The following is a 27,848-nucleotide window of genomic DNA, read 5'->3' on the forward strand; positions in this document are numbered from 1 at the left end:
AACCCCCGAGTCGTTTGGTACGCGATAGTTGAGGCTCAGGTGTGAAATTTATGATTTTCAGCGTTTTTATCGTTTTTTATAGTTATTTCTTTTAATCGTTTTTATTGTTAACTCTGTTTCCCTGGATCTTTTCCTGTGTGTTATGAATAAATCTTCTTTTTTTTGGTACCGGTACTGGTTTTATTTTGTTGTATTTATCCGCGACACCGTGAAAATATTGTTCAGACATAAACCAGTCCGTGGCCAGTGTTGGGGAGGAATACATGTACCGCCGTTACGTATTTAAAATACAAAATATGAGTAACTGTATTCCGTTACAGTTACAGTTTAAAAAGGTGGTATTTAGAATACAGTTACTTTGTTGAAATAAATGGATTACACGGCGGTACTTTCCTGTTTCATATTGTCGCGGGTCAGGACTGTTTGGGTTTTGTTTGACAGCTACGTTCTGTTGTTCCAGGCGGCAGCGTTACGGTTGCCATGGTTACAAGGTGACGATCTCTCTCTGCGTGTTTCCTGGGTGAGAGAGCGCCTTTTCGTTGTTGTTGTTGTGCTAAGCTAACAGGCAGAATGCTACAGACATAGCTCTAAAGAATGTAGCCTCATAGGCAGTGTAGTCCGTGCTGCTGGGAGAATGCACTGCCATACACGTTATGTGTCTGTGAGCGAGGGAGGGAGAAAAAGGAAAAGTACGAGCTGTCATCGAGCAAAAACGGGAGCTGGAAGCATGTAAATATAATAATAACCACTGCAGCCAAGAAGAGTGCCTGACGAGCCCAGTTGTAAGTAAGCTATTAAGACTCGACTGTACACCGTGTTCGTGCTTTCCTCCGAAACAATAAGTTCCGTTGGAGCAGCCTTTCAACGCCTCTCTCTGTCTCTCGCAAGCAAAGTTGACCCAGACAACAAAGTAAAGCTAGTTTTCGGCTACGAGCCCGACGTGTTAGCCAGAGGTCCCTTTACTACGGTTCGGAGCCGCGGACCTTCAGTAACAGTAATAAATCACAGCAATAGTATATTCACGTAGTTGTAAACAGCATGATAATATATTAAGTCAGTGGTTCCCAAACTTGTTTTTGCTGCGCCCCCCTTTGTTTTACAAGAGAATGTTGTAAAACAAAGGGCGGGCCCCACACTTTGGGAAGGTCTGTATTAAGTAATCCAAAGTATTCAGAATACGTTACTCTCGTCGAGTAACGTAATACATTACAGAATACATTTTGGGGCATGTATTCTGTAATCTGTAATGGAATACATTTTAAAAGTAACCTTCCCAACACTGTCCGTGGCACAAAAAAAGGTTGGAGACCGCTGGTCTAAGCGATCGGTGTGAGTAACGGGAAGAGCAATTACATTCTCTTCCAATAGAGGGCAGTACAATTACCTGCTCTAGTTAAATGGGTTTCCAACTGCCAGTAAGACAGAAGAAGATGAAGAAGAAATTAATTCCATGAGGGCCCTAGCATGAGTAATCGTGAGAAGAAAGCAAAAATGTATACTGGTCACAAACTGAGCCAATTCTGCTATACCTGGTGCGCGGGGAAAAATTATCAATATGCTTTTTGTGACATTTTGTTTGTTAGTGTGCCGTGTGATTTTTCTAATGTGAAATATGTGCTGTGGCTCCAAAAGGTTGGGAAACACTGTTCTAGGCAATCAGAAGTATGTCGCCCCCTATTGGCCATTAAAGTATATGCAGTTTTAAGACACTTCCACATCAGCTTCACACTTTCATCTTCCATCTTCATATATCACAATAACATTTTAATTTGCTGCCAGATTTCTCTTGGCTTCTTTTTTTCATGATTCTCGTTGCTAATCTAAAAAGAACAGACTGCAAGCAGGCAACTGGATCACAGCTTGGATTTGCTGCTGGTCATAGTGGAGACAGCTTTTGCGTTTGTGTGCACTTTCAAGCAAGGACCTTATTGTCATTGTAAGTTTGCAAACTGTAGACTAGGCTGATGGATAAAAAAAAAAATCCACTGAAATAATAATTTTAAAAAGCTCTACCTGCCTCAGGCCTTTACTGCAGGTTGATGAGTTAAGGTCTTTGTGCTTGTGAGTGTAGTCAGTCAGTCGGTGTTGCTGTATTAATTTTCAAAATCCCCTCCCCAAAATTTATTTTTAGATCATATTTGTGAGAAAGAGAGAAACTTAATTGTGTGGTTCACCCTGATAACTCAACATATAGAGGAGGGGCAGATGAAATACCTGCTACTTCTCAGATTTGCTTGTGGGTAAAATCTAAATCCCTGCTCTACCCCTGCCTTACTCACTGTCAAATGGGAAATGAATGAAAAACAAACTGCTGGTTAATAATAACTTAATACTAACTCCTGATCGTCTTAATGTAAACTACCCAACTATCACTTAATGATTAGCCCTAAGGAATAAGAAGGGACTTGGGAGCTGCTCTAAAAGTGGAATCTGATTAATGCAGAACCATCTTAACGAATTACCTAAACAGTTATTTTCTCTTTCGTTCCTCAGTTTTGTAACTTTCAGTGTAGTATTATGATGGCGGTTAATGTCTTAAAAAGTAGGAGACATGAAGCATTTAAATTCACCTTATTAATAATGAATCTCAGTGTATAGCTTTGTCCTTAGTGGTTATATCATTTCGAATATTCAGGGGACATTATTTTGGAAATTAATTATACTTTCCTTTCCTTTTTCACTATGAGGGCGCCAATAATGAAAGTACTTTATCTTAAATATGGGATATCGAATAATAACTGTTACATTTAACATTTTAGTTTGTCCAGTTAAAAATTAGTGATTTATTGCTCTGTTTCTGTATTGGCGCATAGTTGTGTTGATACTATCATGCGGTTTGTAGCAATATTTGGAAGAGGTGGGATTCCTCAGTTGCGTGGTGTAAAGATCTCAGTTATGAATCAGAGCTTTTTCCTCTGCATTGCTGGATTCCTCCTGTGGTTTCATGCTTCCTGGCTGCCTGTCTGCTGCCCCTTACCTTTCTGCGGGGATATCCGGCAAGAGTCTCCAAGGTTGTCATAGCATTTGCTGCGCCAGCTGCTCCTCTTTCCCATAGGTAATGTAAGATTGTCTGCCATTTGTAAGAAGTTGAACATGATTACCAGCAAAGTTTCATATTGTAATTACAAAGTTTGATACCGGGTAAGAAGTACAATAAAAATCAATCACTGTGTGCTTTAGCCCTGGAACGTCCACTTATCTCAATAATGACGATGAGTAATTTTCTTTTGGCCTCATTTCGAATTTTGAAAACTTGTGTCTGAGACTTAAGTGTCTGCGGCTTTCTTTGACTGTTATTAAGTTTTTATTTTCATCTACGGCTCAGAGTGAACAAGTAAAATGTCCGATCTGGGTCCATAATGTCCATATAGAAAGCTTTTTCTCAGCTAAAATTCAATAAAGCTATTTGAAAATGCTATATGTTATTTATTCTTTTTTATTTTCTATTTGTCACGTTACTGTAGTGTTTTCTCAGAGTGCTATAACAGAAGACACATAAAAAAGCACAGTAACGAGCTAAACAAATGGCCTGTGTTGTGTCTGGATGACCAAAGCCCTGAGCTCGGTGCTGCCATCCGAGCCAGTATGTGCTCACACAGCACAGCATAGGCACAAAGAGCTCTTTAAACATTTGGCACAAGCTTGTCATCAGCCTGCCTGTGATTGATCACTTTGACACACTTCAGCAGTGTGCCATTACCATGCGAGAGGAAAAATGTGTCTGTTATAGATGAACTGTCGGCTCTTATGTGGACTAAGCTTGATATTGATGTTTAGAAGAGGACACAGAATTCACACGACTGCAGTTGTGCCTCATAGTGGTATTTAAAGCTACTAAGGGCTTCTGCTTTCATACTTTTCATTTTGCATTCTTTCCTGTTGGAATACTAATTCAAACATTTGCTGTTTTCCTCCTCGAAATTCACACTCTCGTGAGAGAAGGCTGGCATTTGCGTTGATCAGTCATGCACTCAGATCATGCCTTCTTCAACGTTCCCGTGTGTGCCGTGGTGTCAATTAAACCTGAGTTCTGCTGTGCTCTAGTGGGCTAACTCTGTCTAATGGGGCTCCATGCTAGGAAGCTATCCATAATAGAATTAATAATGAGACACACTAGCAAAAAGGGCTGTGTTATCATCACCATCTCATCTGCAGCGGGTTCGTCAAGCTCGCTCGCTTTCGGAAATAAAACATTATGTACAAAGCCGGACAAAACTCCAGCCCTGGCCATAAAACTTAAGCGTTCATGTCACGTTACATTTCTGTGAGTTCCGATTATGCCCTGCTTTCCTGGCGGTTAAAGCTTCTTGGGTGTGTTCAGTAACGGCAAGTGTGGCTTTGTGAAGTTGCAATTCAGATCTACCAGCAGAGAAAGGAAAGGAACTTGCAAGGAGCAGAAGGGTTCATTAGTGCTCTTCTTCCAGCTCAGTGCCACAGAAATAGAACAGAGAGAAAAGGAGCAATGCTGCTCAAAGAAATGCAAAAATATGACCTTAAATGTGTGACATTCTATAAATAGGCAAAACCTGAATTAAAAAAAAAGAATAGTGAATGAAAGCTTCAGAACTCTCTATTTCAGGTACCAGTTTATTCAGTGATATGTTTATTTTTCACAGCACCAGCGAATGGTTGCGATAAATGGAGGAACTGGGTCACAGTCATAAACAGCAGTTACTGCCGTGGCCGAATGGACAAAGAAAAGGGCGTTACCTGTAAAATGTCAAAAGCTATCAACACAAAAGACAGAAGGCAAACATGCATGACATGAAATTAAGCTTGATATGAATGAAGATTAAAATGTGGTATGTAAATACTCTTTCAGTTAAAATATTCTCAATGTGAGTGGAATTACACAGAGATTACTACCGCACACTTCACAGATAGGCATAAACGCATGAATGGGATTTTGGATTCTCCTATAGTTAAAAAACTATTAAAAAACAACTTTTAATTTATGTTTTTCTGTATTTTATTATTTAATTTGACTACAATTTAATGTAAAAAACAACAACAAAAATCTAATAGTTTTTTTTATCAGTATATACTGTATATATTACATTTTGTAGATATTTTCCTGTTTGTTAGACAGAAGATATCTCTTTGTCCTAGAATGATAACAACTGTACTCTGGGAAGACTGGCACATCCAGCCCATTTTGCAGTTAATGTAAATATATTTTAATATATATTCACTTAAATAATGTATTTCACCATTACTGCTGGTGTGCATATACCCTACTTTTATTCAGAGTCAGCGTTTTAAAGATATTTCTCCATTTTCATGCCCAGTATGAGGGTTTCAGACACTTTTTTGCCAGTATAGATGTCATGAGCTGTGTGCAGGCTGTGAAATTTGATGTGTTTCTTCAAAAAGCCCTGGTAAAACTCGTGATTACTGCCTCTGGAATGTGTGTGTGTGTGTGTTTGCGTGTGTGTCTCTAGGTCGCCATTGTGAATGTGTGCTATTGTGGGTGTTTGTGATATGGGTGCTCCCTTAATGTGTTCCTGCCCACAGTCCAGGGTGAGTGATCAGGGCAGTCTGCGGGATTGAATCCAGTGAAACGCCAGGCTCACGGCTCTTTTCATTGCCCCTTGCGTGTCCCTGAGCATGGCTGCTGTTGATGGGATCATGGCTGTGGATCACTTCTGCTAATAACACTCAGCAAACCCTCCTCTCTTTAATTGGCAGGGGGTATTTCCTGCATCACGCTCGCAAACACAGCAGTTAATTAGCAAAGGCAGACACTATAATCAACTGGGAAGACAGACAAGAAAGTTTTGTTTGTTGAAGCTGTTTTTCATCTTTAATTAAGACTGAAATATTGTCATAGATGTGATTCGATTAGTCACTGAAATGAATTATGGCTACCTCAAATGTATAGCCTGAAGGCCAGATTCACCAAAGCTTCTGCCACAAAACATGAAAAAGATTGTTGACGATCAAGATCAAATTTTGCTGTATGTGCCTGCGAGCGAATAAGCTTGACAGGGCTGCTTCATTTCTTTTAAAAAAAGGAAAAAACTCTCAGATTTGAGGTTTTGTGCCTTTTGTTCAGTTTGACTCAGGCCTCTTGACTGGACAAAGCAAACAACCAGGAAATCTACTGATAGTTAAAATGATCATCAGAGGCAAAAAAAAAGAAAAGTTTTCTTCTCCAGGCTTTCTCAAGGTCTTTTTTTTTTTTTTTGGACGATGGCTGTTTTCTCACTAATTTTCAGTCAGCTCCCTGACTGTTTTCAGAGGACTCATTTGTTAAACCACCTACCATTTTCCTACCCACAATTCAAGCATAAAAAAGGCACCTAACTCAAGCTATGAGCCAGTGCTATATCAGCACACAACTCCTAACTTAGTGAAGAAACTGTTTTAAATTGCACCTTTAGGCACTTTGTTACTAGCAGCCTATGGCAAGAACACATAATCTGTTCCCAGAGAATCTGTGAAACGTTTGACAAATATAAAATCGTATAGGAGCTATTAGTCAAAACCTTACCTTAGCATGGTGTGCTCTGTCCTCAAATTATTTGAGGAAACTGGTCAAGTGGAGGACAAAAGTAGAAGTGGCCACAGCAGACTAACAGTAACAGTCATGGTCTTGAGAAATGGGGCGGGTCCTAGTCCTAGATCTTCAGTTGACTTATAATGTTCATCAAAATCTAATTGGTAATTGTCTCAATAGAAAGGTGGCTGTCAAGTAGGACTGCCACGATTAGTCGACTAGTCACGATCACGTCAACTATCAAAATCGTCGACGACTGATTTAATAGTCGACGCATCGTTTGAAGCTTTGTAAGATCACAAAAGACGCAGGAATAAGTAGTAGGATTTAAGAGTGTAATAACGGACTGAAACAGAAGATGGCAGCACTGCATGTACAAGGATGCCAGCTGCCGTTAAACCCCGAAGAAGAAGAAGCTGTGTCCCAGAATTCATAGAGCAGCCCAGCTCAGTTTCCAACAATGGCGGCAGCTAGTTAGTTTTAATATTACTCTTGTTATTCTTTCTGGGTCACAAAATAAACGTTAAACATATTTTCAGGCGAGAATGTAGCTGTGTAAACCTCAAATATCTGCTCAGTTTATCAAGACACCACATATTTTCAAAAGCGCTCCGACGTTTTCGGAGACGTCTGTTACCCACTAGCTCGATAGCTAGCCGGGGGCAAGGCTCACTAGAGCCAGTGAGAACACCGGACTCCCGGCAAATCGTTTTCAAACCCACCGCCGTCTTTCGCGACTCAGGTTAAACATATATAAGTCACTTGATAACTTAAAAATGTTATTGTTTGGCTTTTTTCAGTGTTTTATTTGTTCCTGAGTAAATCGGTTTGGCTGAGATTAAAGTTATAGTTTCTACACAGCTGAATAAACGTCAAGCAGACAGCTGATTATCAGAAGTGTGAGATGCTCCAGAATATACTCCGGTGTCCTGTTATATTTTAGATAGCAAGGAGTTTATTAAACTTCACCGAAACAATCTGCAAATTTCATTACAATTTAATAAACTATCATCTTGTCTTTATTTTTAGTTAGCACATACCTTAAACACTTAAAGCTGTAAGCTAATGATAGTTATATAAGAGCAGATGCTGCTGGTGCAATAATCTATATGTTTTACGTCCAATGGATGATGATCTGATTAGTCGACTAATTGCAAAAATAATCGGTGACTAGTCGACTATCAAAATAATCGTTTGTGGCAGCCCTACTGTCAAGAAGCTATTTCAGACCTCAAATGGACTGGAAATTAGTGATAATGTGTGGTACCAAATACAAAAGATGAAGCTCATTAGAACTAAACACATGCTTGTTTTGGGGCAGTGGTTCTCAAACTTTTTTTGCTAGGCCCCCCTTTGTTTTAGAAGAAAATTGTTTGCCCATTTTTCAAAAAGTGCCTCTCTGTGCAAAATGGGTTTAAAAAACATAAACAACTGTGGGATACTGTTTGTCTGTGATTTGAACCGGGGGAACAAATTGTGGCAGGATCAGCCTGATATCATTTGTATCCCACTGTAGCTTTACTGCACAAAGAGCTAACATCTCCAAAATGTCAGGAGTAGTTAGTCATTACAAGAAGTGTTTGTGAACTAAAAATCAAGAATGTGGGATACTGTTTGTCTGTGATTTAAACAGCCCAGCGCTGCTCCCGACACAGGGAAAACCAATTCAGCAGGTTAGACCAACCTTGGCACTTGTGCAGGTGAAGGGAAAATATGCTTCACCATATTTTCTAGTCTTTGGCTTAGAATGAAGTTGGTTTGGAAACATATTCAGCTGAAACTTTCACCAGATGAAAGTGCCTTTTTTATGCTTGAATCATGAGTAGGCAAATGGTAGGTGGTTTAATAAATGAGTCCTCTGAAAACAGCCAGGAAGTTGATTGAAAAACTTTCACCAGATGAAAGTTTCAGAAGAGAGAACTCATCCACAACTTGAACACACCTCTCACCAAAAACACAAACAAGGAAAGTTTGTGTAAGAGCTGCATATTCCCAAAGTTTCAAATGTAATGGCTCAGCCTCATTTTAGAGAATAATGATTATGTGAAAAATTATTATGTGAAATATTAAACTGTGCTACACTCTATTAAAACTTTATTCCTTTACCCACAGTAAGGCGTTTCTTTATTTTAGTTATGTAAGCACTGCACTCACATTGTACTCCCTTTCAATACTCAAGTATTAAAAATCGACACGTGCACACAAAGACGAGGCCGCAGTAATTATTAATGCCATGATGCAAGCTGTAATAATCCAAACACGCATTAGCAGCCGCACCTCCATAAGTCTGTATTTGTGCGCTGGGCATGTTGCACCCATCACATCGTGTATCTCTAGCTTTACTCATCGCGTGATATGTTTTGATCTGGGTTCTCTTTGAAGTCGGATGTAATAAATTTGCTCATCAATTACAGTGTCTGGCTCTGCCTTCTGTGTGCGTTTTGTTTGGTGTCCGCTCCAGTTAATTAGAACAGAGCGCGTCTCGTCGTCCTTGAGATAGCAGCTAATAAGTGTGAGCTGTCTGAATCCCTGCTTCATAATGCCTGCTTTGCTCTATAGGGCAGGAAGGGCTTGCACGCAAGATAGCGTGTGGTGCGAATAACGCACAGAGCAGGCTCCTGCACTCTGGAGGTCATCTCTGCATCAGGAGTGCAGCAGCAGCGAGAGGTTCTCAGCGGTAGCAATGAATAGGTTCCAGTTTTTTTTTGAGGTCTTTACACCTCACATGAGCACATTGTTGTGTTGATGGGTGAGCTAGTTAAGATTCCTCGGATGGTTTGTGGCATTGCAGCTCCTTGATGTCTGAAAGCAAGGAGTAGTCTTACGCCGCTATCTCGTGTTATCAGCTGTTATCGACACAGCCTCCATTGCCCTGCTGTGTCTGTATCTCATCGTACAGGGCATTAAACAGCCCAGACAATACACACCAAAAGATCTGAAAGCACGCCAGGTCTCCAAGATTGCCTGTGTCCTTGAATGAGATTAAGCAATGCCTGAACCGAAATGAGCTTTGGTTTATTTGGACATCAGTTTGGAATTTGTGGGGGCAGTAACACAACTGGTGGCTGTGTTGTTGTTGTTGTGGCTGATACCAACAAATTAACAGATTACAGAGCTTGCAGTGTCACCAATGTGAGGCAGGAAATTAAAGGTGTGTTTATAACACTTAGTGTGTTTTAACACGATCAGTCGATAAAGTAATGTTAATGCTTTTGACGTGCCTTTTTAAAAGATTATTTGCCTCTCGTAAGCATCGTTATTATAAATTATTTTATCTGCCTGTGACGTAATTATACCTGCAAGGTTCATTCAGTTATTATTACATTATTGAATGTAATTACATTAGTACCTGGCAAAAGATGCTCTGCTACTCGTTTTCACCAGTTAACCTTTAAGATTTGATTCGACTGCGACGTGTTTTGTCACCTAAGACGAAATCAATTCAAGCAACAAAAATCTGAAGTTGAAAACATCAAGTGGACTTTTTTTATTTCACTGTTTACTCTGTCAAGTGTTCTGTATAATAATAATAAGAGCCCATTGCAACATACCACAAGGTATCATGTTTTTAATAACTTAATGAATCTGAAGAACTACAGTGAAAAAACATCTTCAAAAGTCACCATGAGAATCGTTTGGAAAATAAATCAGTCGATCGTCAACAGGAATGATATCGTCAGCTCATGTTTTTCAGCAGACGTTTCTTAAGGCTTATTCACTTTGGTTTTATTCAAAAAGTTCAAGCGTTCAGCTTTATTTCAAAAAGTACTGGCGCACACTTCCTTTGCTAGAACACTTAAATATACCTCGCCTTTCCAGCCCTTACTATTCACATCTAATCAGTTCTCATTTTGAGCAAAAAGAGCATGAGCACAGAAAGCAGAATGAAAACACACGCACACACATACCAAAGCCTGCTGCCAAACCGTACCTTTTTCTTAGTGACCTTTGGCTCTCCAATTAACAACCTCTGCTCGGCGGCTCTGAAGCCCCCTCTTCTGTAGCTGCGTCAAGACAGAAATGTGTGGAACAGACCTTTTGTTTGAGTGGTTACCCATGTCCCTTGCCTTTTTGTTCCCTAATAGCCCATCATCTAGACACCATACCTCTGACCCTCTGACACATCACTCTGCTAAACAAGAAAAAGGGCAGCACTCAGGAACAATAAATTACATGCGCATGTTCTGACTGAATACTAAATGCATTGTATCCAGATATAAAGACTTGGTTTTAGTTAATAAGTTCCTTACCCATTTTCTTCTGACCTCCTAAAAGGTGTCAGCTTGTGAAACTGTGAATTTTTTGCGTAATTTTCCCTTCTTTACTTTGCTAAATATTCTTTTCCTACAAGAAGAAAGGCCCAGACTGGAGAAACAAAACACATTTTACAAAGATTGTTTTCAAAGTAAAATTGGCCAACATTTAGTGCTTTCAGCTTATCATATTTGAGAATCTATCACTTTAGCTTGGTGTTTTTCTGGAGGTTTAGGCATTTGCTTGCACAGACCATTTAAAGGAGAAACATCTGTCCCTTCTTTCCTTTTTAAGAGGGCTGATGTAATATCTGAACTTTTGCAATTAGACAGTGAAATCCACGCAGTTTATGTTCAAAATCATTGCAGCGTTCATGCTCGAGGGCCTGCAGACCATTGACCGTTTCCACTGAATATGGTGAGACATTATTTATGGTAATTAAACACGCTTTTTAACTAGAACATTTCTTTTTTTCTACATTCCTGACTCCCAGGAATCCTATGCAACAGTTGTTTCGTGCTTAACCCTTGGCATTTACATGGTTTTCTGAAACTGCTGTGAGATTGCTTCACTCGTGAGGCCAGCTGCACCCTGTTTTCCTATAATGCACCTGAGCTCAGCCTGTATAGTAGCGCTCTAATGTGAAACTGTTGGCCAAAATTGAACAGTCTCTTATTCCCTCAGCTCTCTGAACTAGTTGGGTGAGTTCAAATCAATACGGGCCTGGGGGGGGGGGTTCCCAGTTCACACAATGAAACAGTATCAGGTAGACACAGAGAGAAATGCAGTCGATAATATCACATTATAGTTTCTGTGTGTGTGAATGAAGGTGTGAGACTGCGGTTGACAGTGCCAAGTGAAATCATAATAGAGTTTCTGAGGGCCAGACACAGTGTATTATTACCTACCAGGGTTGTAGAAAGGTATAAAATGGCTGGCACTCACAGGTGTGTGTTTGATGTGAGACGCAGACGAGGTTTGAATTTGTATTCCTGTCCGTCTGCGTAGTCTGTGTGGGGTTCGACGTTTCCCAGCGTATCTTATGTTACACAGACCCTCGACCAAGCCTCCCCTCGGCACAGCGCGTCAATCAAATCGTGTAATGATAGCCTGATTGGCCGTCTATTGACCATTAATAGCTGTCTGTCTGGCCTCAGCCCATTATCCTTCAATCAAACTCTTGCACAATCACTCCTGGTCAAATCATACTCTTCACCTGATTTTTGCTGCGAGTACATCCACCGTATAATTGAGTTCCACATTTCCAAGAGGCCAGCGTGAGTTTGATCACCTATTTAGGGCCGTTTGCCTGAGGCTACCTGAGGGCGTTTGCAAAGCCAAAAGTGTAAAAGGATCTGTTTATTGAAGCTAGTGCTCTATACTGATTTGTTCTAAGAAACAAATTGATTCTAATTACAGTTTCAACGCCCCACCAACACATCCTCCTTTGCACTATAGAAGAAAAGAAATATTACACAGACTGTGAAATATCACTAATTTTTCCAGCTGATTGCACCATTACCACTTTAGATTTCTGACTGATCTCACTTACGTTATATTCTGGGAAATTCTGTGGGCACCTCTACAATGAAACACCGAGATTTCTTTGCTGCCTAAACTCTTTAACTGAGCAGCCACACTCAAACAGTTCTGACTGCTGGAGTAACTTAATGCTATTAACCTAATTTGAGATGAAATTATGTAATATGAGGACATGATTTTGCACATCAAGGGCACTAGTTATTAATTTAATGGAACAAATTGCTAATTAGTGCACACAGATTATTAATTTGAGGCTAGACATGACTAATATGTGCTCACAAATCAGATCAAGAAAACTCTACCTCGAGCCCTTCCAGACAAAACGATGTCCACGTACTCGCTTTTAGGTGGCAATTTATGTGCAGCTTATAGTTTTCATTAGCAGAAAGCTGATGTAAGGGTTTGTTTAAAAATGTTTAAAGTCCACTATATCTGCATCATTTCATCCATGTGTCCAAATTCAGTGTTAAAATGTGTTAAAATGTGTTAAATCACAAATATTCTCACAAATCAGCACCAGAGGAGGCACTCTGGTTTCCCTTTCCCCCCTTAAAATCACAACAGCAGTCTCAGAGCAGATGTGGTCGCAGTCCCAAAACAGTTTCAGCATTGTCGGAGTGAGGTGAAGACTACAGCTCTACATGGGTAAACATGCAGAGAGAGAAAGAGAGACTGCTTTCTCAAAATCTCTTAAAAAGTTAGCTTAATAAACTGGCGAATATTATGAAAAACGCCAGTTTTAAGACACTGAACAGTCAGTCTTGTTTTCATGAGCAATAAAAAACTAAGTTTTGTCTTTAAAAACTATGATAAAAATGTGTTGGTTTTTTTTGTTGTTTTTTTTAGAAAAGCAGGCAATATGAATCCTTTTCTTTGTTGCATAACTTCTATTTAATAAACCCGTCTTTCCTCCCTGCTGTCTCGTGTGCATCAGGTGTGAAATATTGCAGTCCCTTCTATAAATATGCTGTCATGTCTGCAGGAGGAGCATTGCTGCACATCTCCAGCTGAATGACAAAATATTGTAATTTAACTGATGCATTTCTGAAAAAGCAGAGTAACTATCGAGTGGATATTATATAGGGGCCTAGTTAATAAGAATATAAGAAACGAACTGACTTTATCTCCTATGACAGAAATTAGGATGACACGACGCGCCGCTTTTTGATGAAAGACAACAGCAGTTGACATTTTCACTTCAATTATGTCCTTCAGTCGCAGATATCAGCAAATGATTTATTAGAAAACAGATTCATGAACCGGGGAAGAAAGAAGACGCTGACATATTCCCTTTATGACGAAATAAAAGAAAACTGAGCACTAAGAGGAGTCAGATACTATATGCAGAGCATATCTCACAGTCCTCACAGTACTTTCATGGTCACAAGCTTATGAGTAAAATGTGTGCAGACATATCCGGTGTTTCTTCTCCTCTCTGTCGCCGTTTTCTTTATTCTGCCTCCTCTCAGAGCATCTCGGCTGACAGTCTGCAGCTACAAGTATATCAGATGGCAGCTTCCCTGAGGCACCGTAACGCCTCGATTCCTCAGCAGCCTCTGATTTGATATCGGACACAATCCAGACGGCCCACCCGCCAACCTCACCACCTCATCAGCCCTGTCACTCAATGTTTCCCATAAACACAGAGACACGCATGCACATTTTCCCCCGGTCTGAGGTCAGCCCTCCTTCCTATGGAAAACCTTTCTCTGCCTGTGTCTGGTTTCTCAAGCATGATTGAAGATACTCAATAACAAGAGATGCTTGCCGTGACCCCACCGTAACCCCTTCTTTATAAAAAAAAGAAAAAAGAATCGAGTAAAAAAAGGCTTCTGTCTGACCCTGCAACCATCTTCACCATCATCTTCATTTTTGTGTGTCCTTCCCCAAAGTGTGTTGTCTACATATTGTGCGCAGCTCCCTCGACACTCCCGGGAACCCCCCCTCCCCTTCCCCAATCCCCCGACCCACCCCCCTATCACAATGCCAGCATTAAAGAGATTGGTGGGGTTGAGCTATTGAGTCGAATTAGACATGGTCAATGTAGCTTTGGCTGGACCAAACTGCCCCGAGGACACAAGTTAGAGAGGCTGAATAGGACAGGATTGTGCAACTGTAGTGCGGCTCTCTTCCTTTATCACAAAGCGCGTTTGGATTAATTTAACAAAGGCACGTGTAAAGATACAAGTGAGCGGAGATGACGGTGAGATAAAGCGACAGGTGTGAAATGAGCCCTGCTTCATTTTTGTTCTTTTTTTAAAAAAAAAACAAACGTTGATTTACGCGCAGAGTTGGAGGCACGGATCTTCATGGAGTTGCTTGAGGAAACAGGTGTTATTTCCTTCTGCTGTAATTCATTTCTGTGTGAGAGAGGATTCCTGTGAGCTTTCAGATGAGGAGGCATTTGTATTCCTGTGCCATGAAAGCTAATGATGAGCACTGGGATCGCAGCAGGCTCTGTAGGAACAACACATTTTTCATGCACCTAAAGCTCTGGAGGGGGTTAACTTGAAAAAGTGGTAAAAGATACTTAACAATGATGTCTAATCACTTCAAACGAATCAAGGAAAAAAAGAGCTTTGCTGTAGAAATGACCGATTACACTTATCTGCTGTCTATGATGACACTTTTTAAAAGCAACAAACACTGATTTCTTTTTCCGTCTTTCTTCTTCTTCCACACACGCACCCCACTGGTCACGCAGACTTCCTTCCTGCTCCAAAATGGCATAAAACAGACAGTTTCTTTATCCAGCCAGGAACTGCTTCCCAGCGGGCCGGAAGCAATTTAATCAGTGTCATAGCAGACTCTGATGAGATTGTGCTCCGGGAGCTGGCATTGACTTGTAATTAAAGGTACCCTCCTTGCAAGCTAGGTGGAAATTAAGAGGCAAACAAGCAGCAAAGGTGGAGTGGACTCCGGAAAGTCCTGCTCTATAACTGTCTCTGTTGTGCTGAGCAAATAAGGAGCGATGAAAGTAAGAGATGTGGGGGTTTGGGGGGTTTGGGGGCTGCATCGCTCGCGGTCACCTGACAAGTGGCCCGGCTGCCTGGAAGAATGTGTTGCAATCTGACAAACACATTTGAAAAATAGCAGTTATGGCCCCCTGCCCGGCCCTTATTTTATTTTTTTCTGTTCTCAGGCTGAAGGTGAACAGTAACTTTTGGAGCCAAGGCTTTCAGGCTGAACCATTATTTGACACCACAGTTTCAAGTAAATGAAGGAGAGAAGTGAGAACAGAGGTTATTCAATGGAAGAGCCGTTTTAAGGCTTTTCTTTGTCAGCCTGGAGCATCCATACAGCTCTTAAGATTTTTGGCTCCAGTTCACGATGTTTTATGGCAGTGCAGCAGTTTTCTTTGCTACCTTAAGGCACGTTTCCATCAATCTCATAAGTTAGGACGTCAAGTCTGACACATACTGTATAGACTGAGTGATAATAGCAATTGAACTAGGGCAATATCACACGGCTTCAATTCATCCTGTTTGTTTCCATGCTGTAAGCTCCTTGTTGCTGTCACGATAACAGCTGGAGGACTATTGCAGCTCAGCTAGATTTCCTTTATTGTTGGAATCGCTAACATTTTGTTTTTTAAATGTGTTACTACCATCTATTGATGTTATTGCTGCACTCCACTTGGTTGCTCTGCAGATAGAAGTCATAGCTGCATTAACATTGTGAGATGGTCATCCCATGTTCCTGGCAGACAACTTCAGCATTCTGGCTCAGGCTGTCTTTGGTTGCAAGATTGTTGCAACTGTGAACAATAAACCACAGATGAACCACCAGTGTGGAGCAAGGACCAAATATATCACCACAATTCTTTCACACTGGTCATTTTGCATATAAAGCACCCTCAAATCACACATCATACAACTGGATTTGACTAGCGAGTTGGTTGACCCACTGTAGTTGTACCTGGGATTTTTAACTATTTGTGACACCTAAATGGAAAGGCTTGTGTCAAACTGTGAGGCCAAAGTAGAGGAATGACACTTGTACAACCTACACGTTTCTGTAAATGTGCTTGCTTTGAGTGTTAAGAAGTTAGATATACTTGGAAAATGCTATATCCATCCATCCATCCATCCATCCATCCATCCATCCATCCATCCATCCATCCATCCAGATAGATAGATAGATAGATAGATAGATAGATAGATAGATAGATAGATAGATAGATAGATAGATAGATAGATAGATAGATAGATAGATATTCATATACAGGAGAAAAAAATATCAGCTGCACTTTTAAATATAAGGTAATGCCATGTGCCACCACCCCTATGATCTCATCAAGAACTGAAAGTGTGGAAGCTTTGCAGAAGTACTATTGATGGCAAAGTTGCTGGATTGCATTTGATTTCCTCCTTTTCTTAGGTCCACCTACTGAATGCATTTTTAGTTTTTTGCCTAATCTAATATATATTGCTCAAATTTCCCGACTCCAAGCTTTTCATTGTCTTCACTTCCTATTCATCATTGGGCAATCCGCCAACCCCCCCCCCTCAGGAGCCTGTTGAGGTCTGTGCCTAAATACACTCAACCTGGTTCCTGCTGCTTAACTACCAACTTGCCGCTCTGTTGCCATAGATACGTGCTGGCACTGGCGAGGACTTGTGGAAGCTTGCAGAGGGAAATTTTTAGATTTACAGGCTGCCACCTGGATAAAGAGTTAAAAATTATTATTAAAATAAATAAATAAATAAATAAACAGCTTACCTTGTTTGTCTAAGTTCAGCTTTCCAAAATTGCCTAACACAAAACCAGTGTAGCCCTTTTAATTGCAAGCCGATGGGAATAAAACTGAGTTGATGCACTGCTCTGGGTTGTTTACAACATGCTGCAACCACACAGAAGCATCCCAGCGAGATATTAATGCAGTACACCTGGGCAGGAAACACACTGCCTTTAGCTTTGAAACATTTAAGTCAAAATTAGTTTTTAGCCTACATAAGTACACAGCTAAGGGTAAGACAGTTCATTCACTTAAATATTCAAATTCATTCCTTTTTTAAAAAGATCATAAAATGAAGTAATGCTATCAATTTTTTTTAATGTTGAGTTTGAGGCACAACATGCAAAGTATAGACTAAAATCCAAAATATTAATTCCAAGTGATAGTGAAGTTCAAGGGAAGCAGAATAGAGGTGAAATCCAAAAACAGGCAAAGTATCAAACAGAGGGAGAGCTTTAGGAACTAGAAAAAAGAGAGTGCCATGAAAGAAACGAGGACTTGGCTGTAGAAAGTTTGAGTGTGAAGGGTAACAAGAGAAACTAGCAAAGAACAAATGAAAGCAGGGGAACAGATACACGCTCAGTGATGATGTTATCTACCACAGGTATGGCAGAAAGGCGATAACGAAAGTACCAGATAAAGAAGAAGAATATTGCATACTTCTGCTTCAGTGGTCATCATCTTGGCTATGGGACCAAAAAGGTTTCAGCCATTAGATGAAGTTTGTGCCCATAAAGAAAACATGGACACTTTTTCAGGCATTTCAAGTTGAACAAAAAAATATGTGCTGAGGGGTTGATTAGAATTTAATGATGCAAAATGTCATTTACAAAACCTTAGAGCGTATGACTGGAAGTGGGCTTTCAGAAATGAGAAATACTAACTGGTTACAACATAAAACAGAAAATGGGGATAAAGAAGCTAAAGCGTGACAGCCAAGAGGTTTGTTTGCAAGTCATTGCCCCATTTTTGTCTCGCACATTGCCATTTTCAGATGAAATGTGAAAATGGAAAAAGAAAGTATTGTTTGTAAGTCCATGCTTTAAGCGAAGGTTACAAAATGTCTTGATCAGCTGGAGCTGTGTTTGATTGACAGCAGCTGGCATGTTGCAGTAAAAGCCAAGGTCAGTATAGCATGCAAGCCATGGAGACAGGAACTTGTTAGAATTTGTTTGAAGGTACATTTAAGTGCTCTTACTTCTGTAGTATTCAAAGTGGAAACAGCAGCTCACTTTTCCCAGCTGTGTGTTTGATTGTCCTTATTGAATAAAAAGGAGACTGTGAGAATAAAAGCTAATGTATATCATTGTTCAGCATCTTAGGTCGCCACAGCAGATCATCCGTCTCCATTTCACCTTCACCCTTGCATCCCCTTCTGTTACGCCAACTCTCTGCATGCCCTCCTCTCTGCGGTCTTCGTCATTTCCTTCTGCAGTCCCTTACTCACGCCTCCACACTCCTACCTTTGCTTTTCTCTTGCTGCTCCCGACCATGCTGGACCCGTCTCCTCTTCCTTTGTCTTTGCCCAGCAGTAGCACAGTTTCCATCGGGACCTCCGATGGCGGTGGTTGTTAACCTAGGCTCTGATCATTCTGGTAAGAAAATTTCACTCTTGATCATCTACATATTTTATTTGACATTCGGGGTCCTGACCCCCAGGGGTTGGTTGTGTATCGTTGTTCAAAGGTGGTAGAACTGCAGGTTTTTGTTGCGAGGATGCACAAGAATAGAAATGAGCATATCAGAGGGACAGCTCAGGCTGAGTGGTTTGGAGACAAAGTTAGAGAGCCAAGGCTGAAATGTTTTGGACAAGTGCAAAGGATCCATGTTCAGCATACTTAGACAAAGGATGTTCATAGCATACCAATGAAACACGTTGTCAAGCCAAATCGGGACATTGTAAGTATTCCAAGTTAAGGTACTTGCATACCCGCTCAAAGTAAAAAGGAGAACATGTTATTAAGAATGTAATTTAATGTCAGCTGGCCTTTAAAACAAGTGAGAAATATTTCATAAGAGCAGTGAAAGTACAGAAATCTAAGATCACAGTGTCTGAAAGTTCATGGTCTTTTATTTCTCTCAGTTCTGGAGACAACAAAACCTCCTCATCCTAGGCCACCAGTGGATTTTCCTTCCATCCTCTTTTTCTTTTTAAAAAAGCTGTCTGCTTGTTGTAGTAGTTTTACTTTTTAAAAAGAACCAAAAACGTACTCTCCAGACACCATTTTCCCAGCATCGATGCAGTAAGAGTCTCTCTTCACCTTAAATTAGTGACAAAGAGACGTGCTTGGACATTTATTAGTCCAATCCACACAGTATCCTCTAGGTCCAAATAGTGTACCTCTGATTAACTCATTGTATCAGACTGAATGATCAACTGACAGGCGAACGGTGGCTCACAGAGTCTTTTTAAAAGCGTGTGTGTGTGTGTGTGTGTGTGCACGCATGTGTCCTCCTATGGACAGCTTCCTCTGTGGTATTGATTGTCCTGGTTCCTCGCCGACAAACTGTTGCTAATCCCAAACACAGCAGGATGGGAAATTGGATGGGCACTATCGGGCCACTTTGGAGCCGACTTAAAGATTCTCGCTTCACATAAACACACACGCGCACATTGGTTTACAAGTGTGCACGGACACACTGAGGAGTTGATGTTGGCACACAGCATGCATCAGCTCTGCCCGCACGCTGTGACCCAATATGGAGTGTGACCAGCTGTCCATGTCTGGATTCTGCCTGTTTTCGGTGCTGAGATTTGAGTGCATCTGGGTTTGCTTGAGTGTATGACATGCCTTTTCTCAGAAATATTTGACAGCCACACACCAGCCTCGTTCTGCTGCTGACAGTTCCTCCCCCTTGCGCCTCCGTGCCAAGATAGCTCGGCCACCACAATTTCAAGCTTACAGCAGAGTCCCGGTCATCTGTCATGATCTCCTGGCCTGCCTGCTCTCAGCCCGGCTTTTTAACTAATGAGAGGATTTGTAGAGTCATTCTTTGACTTTCAGGACTCAGTGATTTAGTATGAATTAAGCACCTGCCAAAGCTGCTCCTGCAGATAATAGAAATTAAAAAAATGACATGTTCTAAAGAATAAAACTCATACCCTTGAATAAAATATTATTGGTTTGATTTTACCTTGGAACCTTAATTGGGTGTCATCCTGCACTGTCTCTGTCCTGCTCTCTGTGTGTGTCATGTCTCACTCTGCTGTGAGGTATCTAGTTAAAGTGAAAATGCCAAAAAAGAGAGACGTGAAAGGCGAATCTGTCGGAAGAAATACTTTTCTTGACCATTTATACGGTTGTCTTTGTCATATCTCTGCTTGCATGCACAACATTGGGCTTTGTCTCAGTGATAAATGCAACTTTTGAAAGGAGGAATCAAACGAGTTATGCAGAGAATTTAGAAAGACAACTTGGCACTCGCTGATCCAAAGTACTCATGCGAGTTATGCAACTAACAGACGTCCTATAGGAAGAGGCTAAAAATATGGCCACATTTTTCAGCTTGAATCTCCTGAAGTCACACTACATAAGTTTGATTAAATCAGGGCGTCAGCGCTGTTTACTTTATATAAGACAAAAAAAGCATTAGGGTTTTGGGTTTATTGCACAAGGTGAAAAGGAAGGAAATGCTATTAAAAAAACATAAAAACTGAAATGTCATATTTTTCATAGACTATATTTGCATGACACTACCAGATGCACAGACCTCATTATCCTTATTTAAATCAAAATGAAGTGGCAAAATCACTATTTGCTAACATAGAAGTGTTGTTGTTTTTTGTCTAATCAGAAACTGATACTGATGCCAGGAACAGTGATTTTTTGCTTGATTGCAGAGGACTAGTGTGATTTTGCAACATGTTAAGGATAATTTTAAACATTTAAACATAAACAGACACATAATCAGCCTTATGACACATTCTTTCCAACATACACACCTCCACGCACGCAAACGTTGTCTCAAAATAAAGGGGGAAAGATTAAGGGTAAGCTAATCTATAAAAATGTGTTTTCCATGTAGAGCTTTATAGGTCTGTTAATACTATATCACTGGAATCCAGTGAAGGGATGCAAGAATAGGTGTGATATGTGAACGCTGGCTAGTTTTTGTTAGCGGCTTTGTGCTGCGTCCTGCACTAACTGGAGGACAGAGAGATGCACATGAAAAGTGAGTTACAATAACCAACGTGGGGGAAAATTGAAGTGTGTACTAAAAGTTTCAGATGACTGAATAACAGTAAAGGTTTGCTTTTGCTATATTTCTGAGGTGAAATGGAGGTTTAGGAAGCATCATAGCCTGCAAATGGAAGATGTTATATTCCTTAAATGCACAACAATAATAGCTGAAAGTTAAGGAAGAAAAAGAAGATGCAAAACCAAGTGAAACAAAATGCTGAAGGTCTCAGAGTAGAGAACAATGACAGGTAGTCTGATAAGAGGAAAGAACAAAGTACAAGAGGTAGAGCGTGCAGACGTGACAATGGCTTGATGCATTTTCAAGAGTCTCAACTTGATGACGCACTCAAATATTCATGCTTCCTCTCAACGAAACAAAAACCCCGACAGCTGCCAGCTCGAGTGGCCCGCATGCACCCCTTAAAGAGGACTCGGTCATTTTTTTGAGTCATGATTGTTTTCATGTTTCAGACTGGAGGACAAACATTATAAAATCATAAAATAAAATATGGACAAATGATCAAAAAGTTCTTTTTTTTCCCTTTTGCTTCGTGGTGTAGTCGAAACAAGCAGCCCTAAAGCTTGAAACATATCCAGCTTCACTGAATCTAGTCTGCTGCAGACTGCACTGAATGTTTCCACCTGTTTCATCAGCATTATTTTAGTTGGCAGTTGACTCCACTGTATTGTAATGACAAACATGGGCTCTATTTGCATTTGCCTAATTAGTTACCGGCTGTAGTGAGAGGGATAATTGATTGCAGGGCAATATGGTTGATTTGCAACTCAACCAAGCTAATAATTTGTTATTGATTGAAGCATTAGTGAGGAAAACACTACAGAGATATGTAACCAAGCCAAAGTGCTGCAGAAAGTTGATGCTCTCAGTTTTTAATCTACTTTAATAACATTACACTCCGCTAAGCTAACATCGTAAGGAGTGCGGGGTTGGGAGATGATGAACTGCTGGTTTCAGCGCCGCACTGTAGACTCATATGTTATAACTGGAAGAGATTACATTTACCGGGGAAGCAGGAGTGTCTCTGTGTGTGTGCATTTGGAAACATCTGCGTGTAAGTCTGCCAAAGTCTGTTTGCATAAGACGTAATTCAGAAGAAGCGAGAGAAACCAGTAATGCGCTGAAATGCATCACATGTGCAGTAAACATGCCAGGATGTCAGGTGTATGCAAGGATCAAAGTTGTGCAAACATTTTCTTTCTTTTTAAAAAAAAATCCAGCACTGAAGCATCTGAAAGTCGCAGATTTTAAGTGAACTCGTTACTGCTTCACTAACTGCTGGAACCTTCTGCCTCATTGAACAGTCCACAATTGGGTTCAATTTTCCTGTTTTAATCAGCCATCAAATGAACTTTAGAGGTTTAATTGCACATTTTAAATAATTATCTCAAGGGTCAGGGGTACCTCTTTAAGAAGCTAGATTTTCCCCGCTCTGAGTCTTTCTAACCTCTAACTCTATTCATTTATTTCCTGCATTTCACTCAGCTTTCTAGCTCATCTTTCCAGCCACCCTCTATTTGTCTGGTTCTTTTTTTTTCAGCCCACAATGATGTCCTTTCTATCAAAATGTTTTTCCTTTGCACCGTTTTTTTCAGTCTCTTTCGGTTTTCCTGTGCTTCATTCAGGAACGCCCTCAGGAATAGAAAGTCTGCGAGGAAAAAAAAGATTTTGAAGTGACTCAGAGAGAGCTTCGTTTCTTTGAAGCCAGGTGTAGAAATGTTGCATTGAGGTGCTGAAGTCATTTCTTCTCTTCTCCAGCTGTATCCCGGAGGCCCAGCTTGACAGCTAGAGGAGAGGTCATCACCATGACTGCGTCCTCACAGGACTCCGCCCCCTCGTCTATGGCTGGCCTCTTCCTACTCCTTCTCCTCCCGGCTGTTTTCACGCAGAACTCCGCTGTCCCAACGACCCCGATCCCATCCTCGTTGGACCCCCTGACCCATCTGGAGTGCACAAAGAAAGAACACCCAAAGGTTTCCATCAGAGGTCAGTGATCACCTCCAACCGCACATTTTGTAGCAGTCAGTGCTGTACTTGCAGTGCTGCTTCTACATGGACACATTTTGCTGGGACAATGCAGTTTGTGGCTTTTGTAAAATTAGCATTTTCATTCAGCTTCCTGGTAATTTGATATCTTGCTTTTTCTTCTGTGACAGCTTATTTTCAAATTTCAGATTTATTACCGTTTCCTTTTTTAACAAAAGAATTTGAAATAAGGGAAACATGAAAGGATAGGCTGTGAAAGCAGTCAAGTGTCGAGCTGCTGCTGCTGACTTATTTGGAGTCAAAAAAAGAGAAAACAACACCATGCTTCACTTTAGTGTCAGCTCCAGCTTTATTCAGACATAGTGGGTACATTTCTTTTTTAGATGAGGGACACTCTGCTCTGAGCAATCATGCTGAAGTCCATCTTGCTGTACTGCTGTCATCTTGTCGATAATCTATATTGACTCATCTTAAATGTACACATGGGAGAAAAAAAAGGCCGATACAGTTGAAATCTATTGAGCTATTCATCATGCACATCCCCTAAAGGTGAGGTGAGGGGTGCATATAATCCCTGAGGAAAAACAGTTGATGTAAAGATGTAATGGAAAATAATAAAACTTGCCGTATTTGGTGTCATGGTTAAGGTACACGAGCATTCAGAGAAACTAAAGTTTTTTCCTAATTCCTAACCTTTGAGCTATGAAGCTTTACATACTAACATGGTGAATTTTATTATCTTTACTCATATGACTGGAGCTGATTTTAAGTTAGATTTACACAGTGTGCGATTTTGCAAAAATCATGGCATTGTATTGAAAAAATAAAAGGTGTGTTGCGCAGCTCTCTTCATGCCCTTTCATCTAATATGTTACTCTATGGTTCCTTGAACTTTGACCTTGGGCGCTAACAATAACAGTCAAGGTCAAGTAGAGGATCCATAAAAATTTTAAATAAAACATTTTTATAGATTTTTACTTTTGGTGTGACCTTGACTTTGATCTTATTTTCACTCAAATTAAATCAGAAATCAGCTCGAGCTGGTATTGATGTCTACCATCACACAAAATTTGAAAACGATATGTTGAAAACTGCGGATGCTAGACTGACAAACACAAGCGACTGCGTACCTTTTTTCCTTGGTCACAGCTCCTGCTTACGTGTTAATCCTGAACACTTTTCTCAGTGTTGCCATGAGGTTCCTTTGCAGTTATAGGGAATTAGCATCTGAAGTAGAGTCAGATGTTACAGACATGGTTTTGAAACCAAACACAGCATGCATCCAGCGTTACAGTCTGATGTATGCAAGTGTGGGAACAAATGAGTCTTTTATGCTTATGGTTTGAAATCTCCAATAACATTGATTTCACAAGCCTAAAGTTCAGTGTGGCAAACTGTTGCTGTCAAGTTAAGGGGGACAGTTTGGCCCCAGGGAATTTTATGTCAGCTATTTTTCATATCTGGAACCCTATTTGCCACTTTTCAATTTTCATAAATGTATCTTTGTGCCATCTGTAAATAGAACCTCACAGTTTGGCGAGGTCAAAAGGCATCTATAAAGGAGCAGAAAGAAAAACGGGCCAAGATTAAAATGATAGTGTGGAATAATGGCGCCCGCTATCTTGCCCGTTCATCTGTACAGTGGGCCAAGAAACGAGGTGTTCCTCACTGCGTGAAATGGAACAGAACAGTTTGGAGCGCAGAATCAAAGGTAAATACACACAAAATTGCTGTGTTTATTTTTGAATAGGGCTGTTTGTGTTTCATCTGCCAAGAGTGGTGAGTAGGATTGGAAAGCCCAAAAAAAATTGCTGGTGGAGATTGAGGACAGAAAGATTGGAGAGGTGGCCTGAAGGAGTTATGAAATGCTCTCAGCCCCCTCCAAAGCATGCATCCGTCTTTTTGGTTTTTCTTTTTTGGAGTGTGCCGTTTTCTAACAAGACTGTTTATGTGCTTGTGTCCAGCTTATCAATGCTGCAGACCTGAACTCTGTCTATGGTTCTGAAGATTGACGTAAAGACCCATGTGCCATTTGGTTCTTTATGCTGAACTTTCTGTGTCAGAGCAGTTTTAAGTTTGAAAACTAGAGCCTCCATTCTATTGGATTTACAATCTATAGAAATCAAGAAATGGCTTTTTTCATTCCCCCACAAAACCAGACTCACACTATCTATATGCAAGGGCTTTTTCCCTGTCCTGCTTCACCCACCCGGCCTCCAGATGTCCAGATTAGCCTGGGCCCCGCCAGTGCTTCACTTCAAAGGCGTGCCACTTGAGAATGGCTCTCATGGCAGGGAGCTGCAGGGCCGTTGGCCTGTCAAAGCAAGCAGAGCGGGGCATTATGTGAAGGCAGCCTTACAGAAAGGCCTGCACAATGAAAGTGCCAGCAAGAACCTGAGATTAGCCTCTGTGATTGATGAGCGTTTTATTGTAGCTTGCTGAAGCGCTGCGTCACCTGAAGGAGACCAGCCAGTCTTTGCTATGGGCATGCACAAGTGTGTGCTCATGCTGTACAAGTGTATGCATCTATACTGACAAGTATTTATAGATATAGGTGTGTTTTTCTTGTGTTTTGACTTCCTATCTAAATGAGTTTTAGATTTTCTATGTGCAGTCCAGTGACATTTTATCCTGGCAGCACCAGTAGAAGGCATCGCATGTCCTCCGGTCCTCCACCTCTGGTTCCTCCGACCATAAACCTCCGTGGTATCCAATATTCATGTTTGTCATTGGCTATAAAATATTCTGTATTGTCTCTCTGCCCAAACAAACAAAACAGCAGTCTCTGTGTATCACACTGCACTCATCATTTTTCTCCATATGAAAAGGTTAGATGGAGTTACTTAAAGTCGAGGATAAAAGGTCATCTCATCTTATTCATTTATAAAGGACTAATGTTGACTTTCACTGTATGCACTTACCTTGGTTACCTGTTCAAACAGCATCAGCTCAAAACTATTAAATAATGTTTTCACGATTCTTGTAATTGTTCTTAATGATTCTTTGTGTATTGTTGTTGTCGTTCTGTCTGCTGCTGATTGTCTTCTTGTGGATATGTCTTGTTCTTGCTCTCTCTTGTAAATGAGATTACAAGGGATTACAGGAGATTTTAATGAGACTGAGTTAAAAAAAAAACCCAAAACAATTTATATAAATAAGTCCATCAACTCGAGCGTGTTATGTGGATTTAAGACCAGCTGTATTCTGTATACTTGGAGGAGTAGCGGGACACTCATATTGATAAGAAATGTCTCTTAATAAATAGATGTACTTGCAAAGAAAACTTAGTATCTGGTAGATATGAAGAGAATTATCCTTGTTTATAGCCACTAAATCATTTTTACAGCTGCTTTATTTTTAGCTTAGTTTGGTTGTGACAGCTGTGATCACAAAGAAGAAATCAATTTTTAAAAAGAAGTTGAGCACACATGCGGCGGTTGCGATGTCGGGGGAATGTACTATAAACACAGAAGATGCAGGAGACAGTAGACAAACTTCCACCGAGGTTTAGTATCAAACCTCGTGACCCACTTTAGTTTGGTCTCAACAGCATGGTATTTCTACCATCCGCTTGGACCCACCACAAACACACTGCTGCATGTTTGTATCCCTGGTGTTCCAGAAGATGTGCCAGAAGAGTTGTTTTTTTTTTTTTAGCCACACCACAGATCAGTGCAGAAATACAGCATCGGAATCACGTAACCTCCACCCACAGGCACACACTGTATGAGCCGCCAGCTCGTGATTTAGATGGATGATACTCCCTGAGAGCATGAGACTGCAGGTCTGATAAGAGCACGGGATAGGGGGCAGCAACTGGAACGCTCTGAATCTCGATATGGAATCTGCTTAAAGAATTTATGGAGACGTTATAGTTTATGTTATTAGGCTCAAAGAACTGTTCTAGGAGCTTATGAAAAGGGTCAACCTGGTTTGTGAGACGGATACCTGGGCTGTTCCTTCATCACACCAAGTGCAGCAGCAGTATCCATCAAAGCAACACAACGTTTAGCCAGGGACTATGTGCAGAAAAATAATGCTTTATAATAAGACCTTTGTCTCCGGTCCCACTACGTCCGTCGCAGAGAGTAGGAGGCTGTTTGTCTGATAGATTCGATTTCTTGACAGAGTGGGACCTCTGCTTGACTCAAATCACCGTAATGTTCCTCTAACAATAGAAAGAAAAACAGAAAACAGCCGACGTTGCTGCTAATTTTCTATTTGATACCTTGCAAATCTCGCCTCCTGAATTTGCTTTTTATATCTCTTATTTCCAGATTGCCTGCACTGTTCTATCCACCATCGCACTCCCCACCTCTCTCATTTATTCTCCTCCTTTTCCCTCTCTCCGAGCTTCTCCTGTTAGAGTCTCTTTTTCTCCAACTTTCTGTTCCAGTCACTTTTTACTCTTTTTTTCTCTCTCTCTATAATAGGCAGAAAATGCATTGCGCATCTTGTATCTCTTTCATTGTCTGGGTAATGGTGCTGTCGATGAGCTGTCGTCTCGCCATCTGAAGGGCTCTTGAGGAGCACGAATGATGCTACTTTGAGCCATAATGGTTCACTTAAAAAAAAAAAAGTGCTCGCCCTGAATTTATATATATATGTGTATATATATATATATATATA

General features: G+C 40.7%; 1 protein-coding gene across 4 annotated transcripts in view; it reads left to right on the forward strand.

Annotated features, from left to right (window-relative positions):
• sema5ba (sema domain, seven thrombospondin repeats (type 1 and type 1-like), transmembrane domain (TM) and short cytoplasmic domain, (semaphorin) 5Ba) overlaps nucleotides 1-27,848 on the forward strand; it is a 191,909-nt gene that overhangs the window by 53,012 nt on the left and 111,049 nt on the right. For 2 of the 4 annotated variants that reach the window (XM_042227660.1, XM_042227661.1), the window contains one exon: nucleotides 22,992-23,219. In XM_042227660.1, the coding sequence (XP_042083594.1) occupies nucleotides 23,039-23,219 (181 nt within the window). In that variant the 5' untranslated portion in view covers nucleotides 22,992-23,038. Of the gene's footprint in view, nucleotides 1-16,533; nucleotides 18,629-22,991; nucleotides 23,220-27,848 lie in introns of those variants that run through there. The other 2 variants (XM_042227658.1, XM_042227659.1) reach the window with 2 other exon arrangements.

The sequence above is a fragment of the Haplochromis burtoni genome, unplaced genomic scaffold (genome assembly GCF_018398535.1).
Source record: "Haplochromis burtoni strain Fernald_Lab_line unplaced genomic scaffold, NCSU_Asbu1 Contig_275, whole genome shotgun sequence".
Taxonomy (NCBI): Eukaryota; Metazoa; Chordata; class Actinopteri; order Cichliformes; family Cichlidae; genus Haplochromis; species Haplochromis burtoni.